At 47.3% G+C, this 15,435-nt stretch overlaps 1 protein-coding gene across 4 annotated transcripts; it reads left to right on the top strand.

Moving 5' to 3' along the window:
* Window positions 1-8,269: 8,269 nt before the first annotated feature.
* Window positions 8,270-15,353, top strand: B4galnt1 (beta-1,4-N-acetyl-galactosaminyltransferase 1). Of its 4 annotated transcripts, none has more exons than XM_074083764.1 (12): window positions 8,270-8,611; window positions 8,761-8,802; window positions 9,214-9,432; window positions 9,932-10,096; window positions 10,217-10,323; window positions 10,772-10,812; window positions 10,960-11,140; window positions 12,587-12,685; window positions 12,818-13,008; window positions 13,471-13,611; window positions 13,862-14,102; window positions 14,659-15,353. In XM_074083764.1, exons 2-12 carry the CDS (start codon window positions 8,768-8,770, stop codon window positions 14,874-14,876), a joined length of 1,638 nt encoding a protein of 545 aa, XP_073939865.1. In that variant the 5' UTR covers window positions 8,270-8,611; window positions 8,761-8,767; the 3' UTR covers window positions 14,877-15,353. The 4 variants fall into 4 exon arrangements, 3 of the variants coding, with proteins under 3 accessions (XP_073939865.1, XP_020018836.1, XP_073939864.1); XM_074083763.1 differs by lacking the exon at window positions 14,659-15,353 and adding an exon at window positions 14,373-14,602 and having other exon boundaries at window positions 8,481-8,611; XM_020163247.2 differs by lacking the exon at window positions 8,761-8,802.
* The last annotated feature ends 82 nt before the right edge of the window (window positions 15,354-15,435 follow it).

The following is a 15,435-nucleotide window of genomic DNA, read 5'->3' as shown; positions in this document are numbered from 1 at the left end:
TCTGCCAGGACGATTATGGAGCCCAGTATAGAAAGGAAAACAGCTGCACATGTAATGATGCTGTGGAAATACAAACCCCTAGATCCAGATAATGCTCTTTGGCCCTCAGTGGTCTGAGCATCAAAAAGGGTAATGATGTAGCAGGAAGGGGGTGGGGCAGAAAAGAAACAGGCTGTGTTATGATGAGACTGGGGGGGGGGCGGGGGGGGATGGCAAAGCAAAGAGATAACATTTAAAGAATTGAAACATGAAGGTTACATAGCACTGGGAAAATGAAATAGCCAGTGAAGTCACATGCAGCCAGATGTGGGTTGAGTTTTGGTTTTTGCTTCTGTAATCTGCTTGCAAGGGTATATAAGGTGAGATCCCTTTGTTCTTGGGGCTCAGCCGGCCCAATAAACGTTGCTTCCTGCTAAGCTGCCTCGGTGTCCCATATCTCAGCTCATAATTTCCCACAACAATTATGAGCCCAGTGTGGCCTGGAATTCATGATCCTCCTGCTCCCACAGTCTCAATGCTGGGATTGCAGGCACGCACCACCATCACAGGCATTCAATTTTTAAATGATTAAAAGATTTTAATAGCTATTTCAACAAAGAAGATAAACAACTACTAGGCAGATGAAATAATCATGAGTCATTATGGAATAAAAATTCAAACTGCAATTAGATATCACTGTATACCCACAAGAATGACTATAATGAAAAAGACACAATCGCAATGTTATTTGTAATAACATTTGTAATACAGGCACCGGAACGCTCATGTCTTTCGAATGGGAATGTAAAATGGCACAACCACTTTAAAGAGTGGCCATTTCCTGGACTGGGGGTGCGGCTCAGTGCCTGGCACACTTGAGGCCCTGAGTTTGATCCTCAGCAAAATCAGAAAACAAGTGATCATTTCTTAAAGTTAAACATAAACTTAACTATTCAAACCACCAATTCCTGTCTTAGGTGTCTAGCCAGTAAAAATGAAAACATGCCCACATAACACTTGAAAGTCAATATTCATAGTAGCATTATTCATAACAACCCCAAATGAAATAATCCAAATGCCTACCAACTGGTAAATGGATAAACAAACTGTGGCATATCCACACAATGGAATATTATTCAGCTATAAAATAGGAAGGAGCCACTGATGCATGCTACAATATGTATTCACCTCAAAAATATTATATGAAATGAGAAAAGTCAGGCTGAGCTTGTAGCTCAATAGTAAAGCATATGCTTAGCACATATGAGCCCTGGGCTCAATCCCCAGCACCATAAAAAAGTTAAAAATTAAAAACCTTTATATTTCATGGCTCTGTTTATATGAAATGTGCAAAAAAAAAAAAAAGCAAATCTCTAGAGAAAGAAAGCAGATCAAAGATTGCTTGGGGCAGGAAGTAGAGTGGAAGTTGACTGAAATTAGGCAAGAGGGAAATTTTGGGGGGCAATAGAAATGTTCTAAACTTGGATTATTGTGTTGGTTACATAACTGTACATTAAATGAAAATCATAAAACTGAGCTGGGCACAGTGTCTCATGCCTGTAATCCTAGCTACTCAGGAGGTAGAGATCTGCAGAATAGTAGTTTTAGGCCAGCCCAGGCAGAGTTAGCAAGACCCCATCTCAACCAATAAAAAGCTGGGCGTGGTAGTGTGTGCCTGTCATCCCAGGTATGTGGGAAGCAAAAATAGGAGGATCACAGTCCAGACTGGTCCCCTCCCTTTCTCTGTCTCTTTTGCTTCCTGGCCTGAGGTCCACTGCCACAAACTGCTTCTGTGATTTACAGCCCTACACCACAGGCCCAGAAGCAATGGGGCCGACATCAAAGATGAACCTCTAAACACCTGGGCCAAAATCAACCTTTCCTCTTTAATTATCTCAGGTGTTTGTTATAGCTACAGAAAGCTGGCTTACACATCCTACCTCACATCATCTACAAAAATCAAATCCAGGAGTATTATAAAGCTACATTATCAAGGCAAAATTGAGGCTTTAGGAGGATAATAAGAGAGAAACTTTTCATGAACACTGAACCAAAAAAGCATTACCTATGAAGGAAAATGTAAGTTTTTCTTTTTAAAAAATTTTTTATTATTAGCATTTAATAGTTGTACACGAGGGCTACATTGTGATATTTACATGTGTGTTTAAAATACACCTTAGATTTATCCTGTCATTTTTCCTCCTCCTCTCTCCTCCCATTCTTAGAAAAATTTCAACAGGTTTCATTCTTCTATTTTAATATATGAATACAAAATACATCTACCATATTCACTCACACTCTTCTTATGCCCATCTGGTACCCACTGGTACCCACCCCCCTGACCTTTTTTGGGGGCAGTACTTTGGTTTAAACTCAGGGCCTCACCCTTCCTAGGAAGATACTCTACCATTTAAGCCACTCTGCCAACCCTTTTTTGTATTGAGTTTTTCGAGATAGGTTCTCAAGAACTATTTGTCTTGGGCTAGCTTTGAACCACAATCCTCCTGATCTCTGCCTCCTGAGTAGCTAGGATTATAGACATGAGCCACTGGTTCCTGGCTCCTTCATTTTTTTTTAAGTGTATATTGATCAGACATGGTTTAATCAGATTACACTCCCCCCCCCCATTGTTTACTTTTTCTCTATCACCCTGCTCCCCTATTATTCAAGAGCTAAAAGGAAGTTTTTCTACATGGAAAGTAAGAGTTTTAAAATAGTTACCATAGAGAGGATACAATAGAAGCCTTAAAGGAGAGATTTTCTCGGGCTATGGCTTGAGCAAGTAGCACAACTGCCTAGCAAATGTGAAACCCTCAATTCAAACCCAATACTGCAAAACAAACAAGTTTGAAAAGTTTTGTAATGGCTGTCTTTCAAAGGACAAGTGTTCATAATATATAATGAGCTCTCATTAACCAAATTGAAAATGCAGATAACCCAGTAATGGTCACTCAAACAGCACATATTCTAAAATTGGAATGATACAAAGAAATTTAGCATGGCTCCTAAAAAAAAAAAAAAAGAAAAGAAAATGCAGACAACCCAATAGAAAATTGAGCAAAAGACTTCAATAGGTATTTGAAGAAGTGAGGGAGCCTGGCGCCAGTGACTCACACCTAAAATCCTAGCTACTTGGGAGGCTAAGATCTGAAAGATCAAGGTTTGAGGCCAGCCTAAGCAAGTAGTTTGCAAGACCCCCATCTCCAAAATAATCAGAGTAAAATGGACTGGAGGTATGGTGAAAGAAAGAAATTAAAACTGGCATAGTTCACTGCAGTGCGTTACTATAACAGACATCATGGAGACACAGTTGAGGGTCAGCCCCTCAGTGCTTACAGTGCTGGGTGTTTTAACCAGCATTGTTTTTGTATATCTGTGCAAATGTTAACCCAGGAAAAAAAGACAAATGATATCTTAGTATTATTATGAAATAAGAGCAAAAGAATGGTGCCCCTAGGCCTGATAATATATCCTTCCTTTTTTTTTTTCCATTACTTGCCCTTGAACTCTCTACCACTTGAGCCATGACTCCAGCTCAATATCCTAATGTTTGCCTTGACTTGTGGCATGTATCCAAAACTAGTGCTAAACGATCATCAGGGACATTGTTTACTAAGGAATTAAGTGTTATTAAGTAATTCTTAAGTTCCATGGCAGTCTCATGGATGTTCATTGTGGTTGTTTCAGTTGTTGACGTTAGATTGCACAGGGTGGCTTCCTGATGGGCAAACCCTATTGCAGCCATACCTACTGCAGCTTCTAGCTGATGGACCTTTTATTTATTTATTTATTTATTTTCGGTACTGGGCTTTGAACTCAGGACCTACACCTTAAGCCACTCCACCAGCCCTTTTTTGTGATTTTTTTTTTTTTTCCCAAGATAGAGTCTAGAGAACTATTTGCCTGGGCTGGCTTTGAACATCAATCCTCCTGAATAGCTAGGATTATAGGCATGAGCCACTAGCACCTGGCTTATAGCCCTTTTCTCTTTTGAGAAAGAGACTGCTGAGGGATTCAGATATTGTAAAATGTAATTATCTTTGATTATGGATATGATAATAGGCTGGAGGAAGATGATAGGGTTTTCAGCTAGGTGGCCATTTTCAAGGAGGCCACAGAGTCAGACCCTGCCCTAGGGTATAAAAATGGAAAGAGCAGTTGAATTATTTGTGGCTGGTAAGACCTTGTCTACCCATAGTACTGGGTGATGGGAGCGTGGCCTCGCTAATGGTGCAGAATTCCCAGGATGAAATATAAGTTGTTGGCCTTGTCCCTGACAATGGGCTTTTGGTAAAATTTAGTAAGTAAATGTCTGCAGATGATGCATGTGGCCACATATTCTGAGTTTTTCTCTATGTGCCTCTGGGTCCCAGATAAATGTGAGTTCAATTGAGTATACACACAGAACAGATGTCAGAGGCATCTGGGAGAAATTCACTTGGAATTTGAGCAAAAGGGGAAATCTGGATTAGTAGGCTTCAACCCCAGTTAACCTGTGAGTACTACTGACCCAGTTTACAAACTGCCATGAGTACAAAAAAACTTATTATATAATTCTTGTGTTGATATCACATTACAAGTTAGGGATCGAGGTCATATCAGAAACAAAGGATAACTGAGGCAACCAGCAAACTGTGATGGGTTGAGAAAAACTGATCAAATCCCAGGAATAAAGTAGCACAGGGCTTCCTTTTTGTTAGCTCAACTTGTTATATCAGAATAAAGTGTTGTGGCAAGCAATAAGTGATTCAGTTTTCTTGCTTGTCTTTTCTGGTTGACATCTTTGAACTTACTATTTTCCATAACCTAAGCCAAACATTTAAAAAACTTTGTTGACTTTTAAGACAGGGTCTTACTAGGTAGCCCAGGCTGGCTTCAAAAATTTTTTATTGATTTTAGAGACAAGGTCTCACTATGTAGCCCAGGTTGGCCTCAAACTCACGATCCTTCTGTCTCCACATAGAGAATGCTGGTGTTACAAGCACGTGTTACCATGCCTGGCTTCAAACATCTAAATTAAGAAACACTCTGAACATATTTGGTTGAAATAGATCAGACTTACAAAAGTTGACCAAGGGTGTTTATGGAAACATTGTTTGCAGAGAAACACCTGATTGAGATATCTTTCAATTAGGACTTCTCAAATAATTTACGATAGATCTATATGATGTAATAATATGCCATCAAACTAAAATGAGATGTGTGCTCTTATCAAAAGACCTCAAAGGGATATGGGCCATGTGGAAAAAGCAGTGTGTAGTTCCATGGGTATGGTAGAAAGTCTTTGCCATAAAAAAAAATAAGTTTATAAGTAGACAAATTTTAATGGATCACTTCCATCAAATGACTGAGTAAATTTAAGGGAAAACCGTCCCTTCACTACAAACACATAAAATGACAGCTAGTATATTCCAAATATGTACTAAAAAGACAAGTCTTATTCAAAACACAAAAGCAAAATAAGTGCCTGGCATGGTTGTGCACATTTGTAATCCTAGCACTTAGGAGGTGAAGGCTGGAGGATTGTGAGTTCCAGGTCTGCCTGGGCTACACAGTGAATTCAATACCAGCCAGTGTTATATAGTGAAACTGTCTTTGAAATGAGAGCTGTTGAAACCCCAGCAGTACAGCAACTAAGAGATAGCATAGATAAATGGGACCTCATAAAGCTAAAAAGCTTCTGTTCATCAAAAGAAATGGTCTCTAAACTGAAGAGAACACCCACAGAGTGGGAGAAAATATTTGCCAGCTGCACATCAGACAAAGGACTAATAACCAGAATATATAGGGAACTTAAAAAACTAAATTCTCCCAAAACTAATGAACCAATAAAGAAATGGGCAAGTGAACTAAACAGAACTTTCTCAAAAGAAGAAATTCAAATGGCCAAAAAACACATGAAAAAATGCTCACTATCTCTAGCCATAAAGAAAATGCAAATTAAAACCACACTAAGATTCCACCTCACCCCTGTTAGAATAGCCATCATCAGCAACACCACCAACGACAGGTGTTGGTGAGGATGCGGGAAAAAGGAACCCTCTTACACTGCTGGTGGGAATGTAAACTAGTATAACCACTCTGGAAAAAAAATTTGGAGACTACTTAAAAAGCTAGACATTGATCTACCATTTGATCCAGCAATACCACTGTTGGGAATATACCCAAAAGACTGTGACACAGGTTACTCCAGAGGCACCTGCACACCCATGTTTATTGCGGCACTATTCACAATAGCCAAGTTATGGAAACAGCCAAGATGCCCCACCACTGACGAATGGATTAAGAAAATGTGGTATCTATACATAATGGAATTCTATGCAGCCATGAAGAGAAACGAAATGTTATCATTCGCTGGTAAATGGATGGAATTGGAGAACATCATTCTGAGTGAGGTTAGCCTGGCCCAAAAGACCAAAAATTGTATGTTCTCCCTCATATGTGGACACTAGATCAAGGGCAAACACAACAATGGGATTGGACTTTGAGCACATGATAAAAGCGAGAGCACACAAGGGAGGGGTGAGGATAGGTAAGACACGTAAAAAATTAGCTAGCATTTGTTGCCCTCAACGCAGAGAAACTAAAGCAGATACCTTAAAAGCAACTGAGGCCAATAGGAAAAGGGGACCAGGAACTAGAGAAAAGGTTAGATCAAAAAGAATTAACCTAGAAGGTAACACCCACGCACAGGAAATCAATGTGAGTCAATGCCCTGTATAGCTATCCTTATCTCAACCAGCAAAAACCCATGTTCCTTCCTATTATTTCTTATACTCTCTCTACAACAAAATTAGAAATAAGGGCAAAATAGTTTCTGCTGGGTATCGAGGGGGTGGGGGGGAGAGGGAGGGGGCAGAGTTGGTGGTAAGGGAGGGGGTGGGGGCAGGAGGGAGAAAGGACCCAAGTCTTGTATGCACATATGAATAATAAAAAATAATAAAAAATAAAAAATAAAATAAAAAGAAATGAGAGCTGTTATCAAAGCATGTTACAAAGAGTTTGGAAATACCATGATAAAACATCTCACTATGTATAATTTAATAAATGCCAATTTTAAAAATAAAAAAAACAAGGATACTGGTATGATACAATTAAACCCCCATTCCCTTCAAGGCAAGATTGTCCTGTCATTCTGCTGCAGAAAGGCTCAAACCCCATAAGCCAGTGAAGAAAACTCTACTTTCAATATTTAAGTGTGACAGTGACTTTCATGTTTTGCAATGGTCTCCAGGAACTTCATATGCTTGTGTGTGTGTGTGTGTGTGTGTGTGTGCGCGCAGCTGGGGATGGAACCCAGACCCTCCAACATGATAGGCAAATTCTCCACCACTAAGCTACATACACTCCCAGCCCCCTCAAGTGTTTTTGTATAGGCAAATTTTATAAATGTATTATTAAATTACTTAATAGCCCCTTTATATCTTGCTTAGATACTCTTCTTCACTCCAAGACTGTAAACAAAACAACACCTCCTTAGGCCAGAGATGTGACTCGGGTAGTAAAGCATCTGCAGAAACAAGGACCTAAGATCAACCCCAATGCAAAAAAATAAAAAAATAAAAAGGCAGATCTGGAATTTATTTTGGTGTAAGAACGATGGGATTCCCCTTTTCTTCCTGGCTTACTAGTCATTTACTTGTATGCAATTCATTCAACAATCCATTCTGTCCAACATAGATTTTCATTGGGTTCTACATTTCTTACACGTATTATGTCTTTTTATTCCTATTAAATCTTGATATATCTTCTATGAAAACTACTGGCCCATAGGACTTTAAGTCTGGGCAGTGTAAGGACTCAGAGTGTCTATGGTCTAAAGTTCAGAAGCAGGGCTACTGGCTGAGGTTCCCCTTATTCAAGGCTGACCAATGGACCAGTAAGAGCAGTATGAGGAGTAGGCCCTAAATTACTGTGTTCATATTTCTTGAGGTTCATTTGATAAGGGAGGGGGAGGGTGCGGGGAGCGTGGCTTCCTTTATTTCACCCTAGTGACCCAAGCTTTCCTTGGCATGAGGTTTTAAAGCATTTCCGACACACCTTCTGCCAAAATCCAGTAGTCCCATCTTGCCTACGCCTCTGGGTGGACAGGATATAGACTGGATGGGATTGGGAGCAGTTCTTTGAGATATCAAAGTTTGGGGGTAAAGGGATGTGGCACTAAGAGGGAGGCCCTATCCCGCGTCGGCCCCGCACCCCGGCAATTTCCTCCGCGCCCACCAGAAGGCGCCACGGCTCCCGAGTCGGCGGCGCAGAGCAGAGCCCAATCGCGCGGCATTGCGGTGTGAAAGCCGGGCGGCGGCCTGAGCCTTCCAGGCCCCGCGAGTGCGACACAGTGCTGGGAATCCCCGGCTTTGTTCTCGGGGCTGGGGCACGTCGGAGTCTTAACTCCGTGTACCCCCCCGCAGAAAACAGCCAGAACCGCCCCCCGCGCCGAGGTCTACAGAGCCCCGAGAATCCGAAGGCGGGAGGAGCCGGGCGCTCCGCGGAGGCAAAGCATCCTCCGCATTCCAGGCTCACGCCCAGCTCCCGCGTCAGGCCGCCCCTGGCCCCATGAGGACCCCCAGGCCAGGGCTGAGAGCCCGGCGCAGCCCGGACCGAAATCTTACGGTGGCCTTAGAGCGTTAGACAGGTCAGTGCCCTGGCGGGATGAGAGGCGGAGCTGGAGGCGGGAGGAGATGCGCTCGCGGGTCCCCAGCGCAGCCTAGCGAGGCCGCCCCAGGGGTTACCTCCGCTGGGGCATCCGATAGCTGGGGTGTGATTCTGCATTTTCCCTGACAGGCAAGGTATGGAGCCGCCCCTCTGCAGCCCACCCCGGCCCAGGTGATGGTCACACTGAGGAGTCGAGTGGGGGTGGGGGTGCGTGGGCCGGGGCGGGTGGCTGGCTTGGGGACGTCCGCTGTTCTAATAAAGCGGCGCTTTTCTACTCCTGAACTGCCGCGTCGAAACCACCGCAAGCCAAATGTCTCTTACATCTAGATGACAGGCCTCGGGTGTTGGAGGAAACTGAGATGCTGGAGAGGGCGAAAAGAATAGAGGCCTGGGAACCCTGAGGCCGGGAAGGGGGAGAATAAGGGGAGGGGTACGGAGAAGAGTGCAAATCCTAGAGCGATGTGTGGAATGGGGAGCGCCCTGGGGAGCTGGCTGGAGCCTTCGAGGTCGCCGGAGTTAAGCCCCTCCCTCCTTCACCTTCCCTCTCTCCCTTTCTCACCCCGCATCCTACCCCCACCCCAGGATGCGGCTGGGCCGCCGGGCCCTCTGCGCGATAGTCCTGCTGCTCGCCTGCGCCTCCCTGGCGCTCCTGTACGCGAGCACCCGAGACGCGCCGGGCCTCCGGACCCCTCTTGCGTTGTGGGCGCCCTTAGAGGCTCCCCCCAGGCCCGAGCTGCCAGACCTTGCCCCACAGCCCCGCTACGCACACATCCCAGTCAAGATCAAAGAGCAAGTGGTGGGGTGAGTGCGGACGCGGTGCAGCGCTCGCTATGGGGGTGGCCTGGGGAGCTTTTGTTTCCTCCACTGCTGGGCTCTGCTGCCAGCGTTCTCCTGACTGGTTGGGTGGAGTGAAGTGGGAGGTGGAGAGGGCTGCTGAGGCTTGTGCTGGGAGAAAATCTGTCCTCCCTGAACCTTGTCATGGTGATGGGAATGAGAGAGAGTGAGGCAGAGAAGGACCCTGAAATCCTCCCGGATGCCCAGATTCAGACTAGAGTTTCTAGAGTGATTCCTAATGGTGGGTAGGCAGCTCCTGAAATCCTATTCGACACCTCCGTGAAATCAGATTTAAGGAATGTGTCATCCCATCTGTAGTCCCCTCCTGGGGACTATTAGAAGAGCAATGTTTAAGGGGACAGATACTGGATAGGGCAGATTGAGGAGCCAAAGTGTGGGGCGCTGTGCGTTTTGTGGGATGAATGCAGCTGTGGCTGGGCTCTGAAGACCCCTCTTCCCTCTTCAGGCTGCTGACTCAGAACAACTGCAGTTGTGAGTCCAGTGGAGGGAACCTCCTCCTCCCCTTCCAGAGACAGGTCCGAGCCATTGACTTCACCAAGGCTTTTGACCCTGAGGAGCTGAGGGCTGCCTCTGCCTCCAGGGAGCAGGAGTTCCAGGCCTTCCTTTCAAGGTACCAGTGAAAAAAAGAGGCCATGACTCTGCCAGAGGAGGGCAGTGAAGGCTTACAGTGGCTGTGCCAAGATAGCCCCTCTCCTCCTGACTCCTCCTCTGTCCCCTCCTCCACTGCCAGGAGCCATTCCCCAGCTGACCAGCTGCTCATAGCTCCTGCCAACTCCCCTCTACAATATCCCCTGCAAGGCGTGGAGGTTCAGCCCCTCAGGAGCATCTTGGTGCCAGGTGAGGTTGGAAGGTCTAGGCCACCGTGGGGGGTGGCAGAAGTGGAGGTTGGTTGGGGAAGAATGTGAGAAAAGTGTTAGGGAGGTGAGGACTTCTGATGAAAGGGGGCCTTCAGGTCAGAAGGGAGTTTAGGAGGTGGGAGTTGAAGGCAGAAGGAACTCTAGGGTTGTTAGGAATTGCAGAAAACAATAACTGGGGAGGCTTGGGGAAAATAATCTGTTCTTTGCTGGCCAAAGGTTAGTGGATACATAGGGCAGGGTGTAAAAAAGATAGTGCTTTTTTAAAGGGAAGGAGTCAAAAATTAGTCACTGTAGGCTGTTGTGCAATGCTCTGCTGAGGCCTCAAAAAAAGGATGGGTGTCGTTCTGTGTTGTATGTGGTGCAAGAGGGGAGCAAAAATGAAGAATTCAGGGCTTTCTATGTAATTCTGATCCCATTCTTCCTCCCAGGGCTGAGCCTGCAGGCAGTTTCTGGTCAGGAAGTATACCAGGTGAGAGAAAACAGGACAGCAAGGAGGCCAGGTGGGCATGGAGAATGCTGAGAGGGAGGAAGGACCACCAAGGGAGGGATGGAGGAATCAGGGAGGCAAGAGGTGGGTATAGGACCTAACCGTGAACTCTCCAATTCCCTGTGCCAGGTGAACCTGACCGCTTCCCTGGGCAACTGGGATGTAGCAGGGGAAGTGACTGGAGTGACTCTCACTGGAGAGGGGCAGCCAGATCTCACCCTTTCCAGCTCAGGGTTGGACCAACTGAACCGGCAGCTGCAACTGGTCACCTACAGCAGCCGGAGCTATCAGGGCAATACAGCAGACACAGGTGGGGTGCAAGGACAGGCTGGACAAACAGAAAGAACCCAGAAAAGCTGCAATGGGCACATGGCAGAGTGTGGGAGGCACTTGAGCAATAGCTAGAGCTGCCCAGTCACACAATGGGTGTTTCAACTGGGCCAGCAGAGCCAGGGAGGGAGAGAAGGGACCTTTGTTCATATGGGGACAGAGCAGGTCAGAGGGAAACTGGAGCCTTGGGTGTGACAACCATGAAAGTCCCATGAAGTGACCTGCTCCTGGAGCCAGAAGTTTCAGGGCTCTATTCCCAACCTACCACTGCAAAGGCCTTAACTTCCAGAGTCCCCATTTGTCCTGTAGCAAAAGGGGCATAACATAGCTCTCCTGCTTCTCTGCAAAGCAGGTTTTTCTGACTGTTTGCTCTCACCTTAGGACCTTTGCACTTGCCTTGGCCTTGAATTCTCTTCCCCCTGATTTGCCCATGGCCAGCTCCTTCTTGTCACTTAGATCTGAGCTCAAATGCCTTCTCTGAACTATTACATTACTTGTCTTATTGGCTATTTAAAACTTACCAGTACCTGAAATTTCTTATTCATTTACCTGGGACCAGACTGAAAATGTTGTCAACTTTGTTGTTATGTAAATATGGGTGGGTTAAGGTACTTTTCTGTGCCTCAGGCTTTTTTTGTTTTGTTTTAACCTCAGAGCCTATACCTTGAGCCACTTCACTAACCCTTTTTTGTGATGGATTTTTTTTCAAGCTAGGGCCTTGTGAACTATTTGCCCTGCTGGCTTTGAACCTCAATCCTCCTGATCTCAGCCTCCTGAGTAGTACAGGTGTGAGACACTGGAGGCTGGCTTGCCTCAGGCTTCTTTTTCTGTAGTAGGGGCTTAATGGATTAAATCAATTCATATATTTAAGGTAATTTTTTTTGTGGTGCTGGGGTTTGAACTCAGGGCTTGTGCTTGCTAGTCAGGTGCTCTACCACTTGAGCCACACCTTCAGCCCTTCAAAGTAATTTTTTTAAGTGTGGCACATAGTAAATACTCAATAAAGTTTAGCTTTTAATTAACACCTACTTATTGTCTTTCTCCCACCATTAGCATGTAAGTTCCATGAGAGTAACAGCCTTGCCTATCAAGGCCTAGAAAAGTGGGACACACACCTGGTGAAGTGGCCCATACCTGTAATCCTAACTATTTGGGAGGCTGAGATAGGGAGGATCATGATTGGAGGCCAGCCTAGGCAAATAGTTCAGGAGACCCCCATCTCCAAAAATAACCAGAGCAAAACGAAATGGAGGGCATGGTTCAAGCCATAGAATGCCTGCTTTGAAAGTGTGAGCCCTGAGTTCAAATCCAGTCCTACCCAAAAAAAAGAAAAGTGGAAAATAAGAGTAAGCACTGAAATATTGATTGACTGAAAAGGAACTGCTGCTTAGCCTTGAGAGCACAAGCCCATGTCTTTTATTCTCAGTCCGATTCTCCACCGAGGGACATGAGGTGGCCTTTACCATCCGCATAAGACATCCCCCCAATCCTCGGCTGTACCCGGCTGGGCCTCTTCCCCAGGGAGGTGAGGCTGGTGGGAGTAGGGAAGTAGCAGATCCAGCCCTGCCCTGGCGGGGAGGGAGTTGGGAAAGGGCCACCTGGTGGGGAGGGGGTCCTTCCTGCAGTGTCTGCACCCAACCCTGGGCCTCACTTTCAGCCAAGTACAACATCAGTGCTCTGGTCACCATTGCTACCAAGACCTTCCTTCGTTATGATCGACTGCGGGCACTCATCGCCAGCATTCGCCGATTCTACCCCACCGTCACCGTGGTCATCGCCGACGACAGCGACAAACCTGAGCGTGTTAGCGGCCCCCACATAGAACACTATCTCATGCCGTTTGGCAAGGTGCGCAGCCAGCAAGGCTGAACCGGGCGCCCGAGGACTCTGGGAGGGGGCGCGCCTTCAATCTGCAGCCTCCAAGGTAGTGATTCGAGAACCACCTGCCTCAGAATCAAGCAGGTCCCTGCTCCGTGGGAGCCGAATCGTGCCTGCTGTGTTCTATCTGCATTCTTAGAATGGTGCTTAGTACCTACTGGGCACTCAAAATAACTGACGAATGAATGGACGGATGGATGTACGCAAGACATAAATGTACTCCAAGACCCTTCCCCAAAACAGACTCAGAACCTCCGGGAGTGGAGGGAGGTGGGAACCTGCATTTTTAAACCTAGCTTCTGGTCACTGAAAAGTACTCAAAAGTGTGGAGAAAGACACAAATTGTTGCAAGAGGTTAGGGAAGAGGAAAAAAGTTGGCGGAGGGAAGTGTCGCAGTTTACAGACTGCAACCAAACACACCTGTTTCCCCAGGGCTGGTTCGCAGGCCGGAACCTGGCCGTTTCCCAAGTAACCACCAAATACGTGCTGTGGGTGGACGACGACTTTATCTTCACCGCGCGCACGCGGCTGGAGAGGCTGGTGGACGTGCTGGAGCGGACGCCGCTGGACCTGGTAGGGGAGGAGCCGCGGCTTGGGTGGAAGAAGGGCCTTAATCATGCCAATGCCAAGGAGGGACAGCTGCTGTCCAGAACAGCCAGCCGTGGGACGGAAAGGGGCCGACAAAGTGGAGTCGGGGGGGGGGCACTCTGGATAGTACAGGAGTGAAGCGGAAGAGGATAGGACAGGGGAACCAAAAGAGGGACAAGGAGCACAGACCTACCCTCTTAGGGTCGTCCTGGAATCATCCTTCCACTCTCCGCAGGTAGGGGGCGCGGTGCGCGAGATCTCGGGCTTCGCCACCACTTACCGGCAGCTGCTGAGCGTGGAGCCCGGCGCCCCAGGTCTCGGGAACTGCCTCCGTCAAAAACGCGGCTTCCACCATGAGCTCGTGGGTTTCCCAGGCTGCGTGGTGACCGACGGCGTGGTTAACTTCTTTCTGGCGCGCACGGAGAAGGTGCGCGAGGTGGGATTCGACCCGCGCCTCAGCCGCGTGGCACATCTAGGTGAGTGGTGCCCTTCTCCGCAGGGTTTAGGAGGAGACAGAGCGGCGCTGGGCGAGGCACGGTGCAATCGGACACCTAGGGCACGCGCCCCTTCTCCCCTGGGCCCCTAGGGCAGTTCTGAGACTTAGCAAGATCTGCACCCTGACGAGGGGACAGTTCTCCCACCCTCTCCAGTCCCGCACACCATGTAAACCTCCACGCCCAGCACAGCCTCCGGATTTGCCTTGAATTTTTCTGTCACTGTCATGACCACCTTTTCTTCATTCCCAGCCACATCCTCTTGTTCAGACTGCACTCGGGAGCAGCCCATCTGGCATTTATCGAACCTCTGAGAGTGTGTGGGTTGTAGGGGGTAGGTTTTCCGTTAAAGCAAAAAAAAAAAAAAAGTGTATGGAGTCCATTTTATACAAGAGTAAAACTGAAATGGAGAGGGGTATGTGCCAAGGTCTTCGCACAGGCACTCTTTCCATACCCTCAATTTCCATTCCAACTTAGGGGTTGGCCCGTTCCACGGTCAGGACCCCTCACTGCCTGTTCTCCCTTCCTCCACCCCCAGAATTCTTCCTGGATGGGCTTGGTTCCCTTCGAGTTGGCTCCTGCTCTGACGTCATTGTTGATCATGCATCAAAGTTGAAGCTGCCCTGGGTATCAAGGGAGGCTGGGAGAGAGACTTATGCCCGGTACCGTTACCCAGGATCACTGGATGAAAGTCAGGTGGCCAAACACCGCCTGCTCTTCTTCAAACACCGCCTGCAGTGCATGACTGCTGAATGATGGTCACTTGGGCTTCCTGCCTGTCAGGCTCAGCCTGCCTCCTTATCCTTGCCAGGAATTTCCAGCAAACCTCTCCACCCCATGAGCACTCCACTGATGGCCCTCCCCTTCAGAACTTGATCCCAAATAGGGGCTTGTCCTGGTGACACCCCTCCTTTCAGTGAGTGCCCAGGAACCTAATGGAGCCATAACCTCTCCCACAGCCAGTGCCAAGTCCTCCCCCCACCCCATTCTATGGGGCAGGAAATGGGGGAGTTCACTTTCCAAGTGCCAAAGAGCCCAGGAGGACTCTTAAGACCCTCAAGTGGAAACACTCTCATCTCCTTGGGACTGAGGGGGTAGGGAAGCTCCTAACATGCAATCCCAAGACCCCCAGCTCTGGATCCAGCACTCCGTGCACCCGCTCCAGCCCACCCCCACAGAGAGCACTGTGACTCTGGAGATAGGTGGGGCTGGTGAACACATGGTGAAAGCCATTTTAACTTGTGTCTCTGAGCTGCTGTGGGTGTGGAGGGAGGGGCAGCAGCGAGCTACATGCAAATACCCGGACCCACTTCAC

Source organism: Castor canadensis, chromosome 8 (assembly GCF_047511655.1).
Source record: "Castor canadensis chromosome 8, mCasCan1.hap1v2, whole genome shotgun sequence".
Taxonomy (NCBI): Eukaryota; Metazoa; Chordata; class Mammalia; order Rodentia; family Castoridae; genus Castor; species Castor canadensis.
This window is presented reverse-complemented; position numbering and strand designations above follow the sequence as displayed.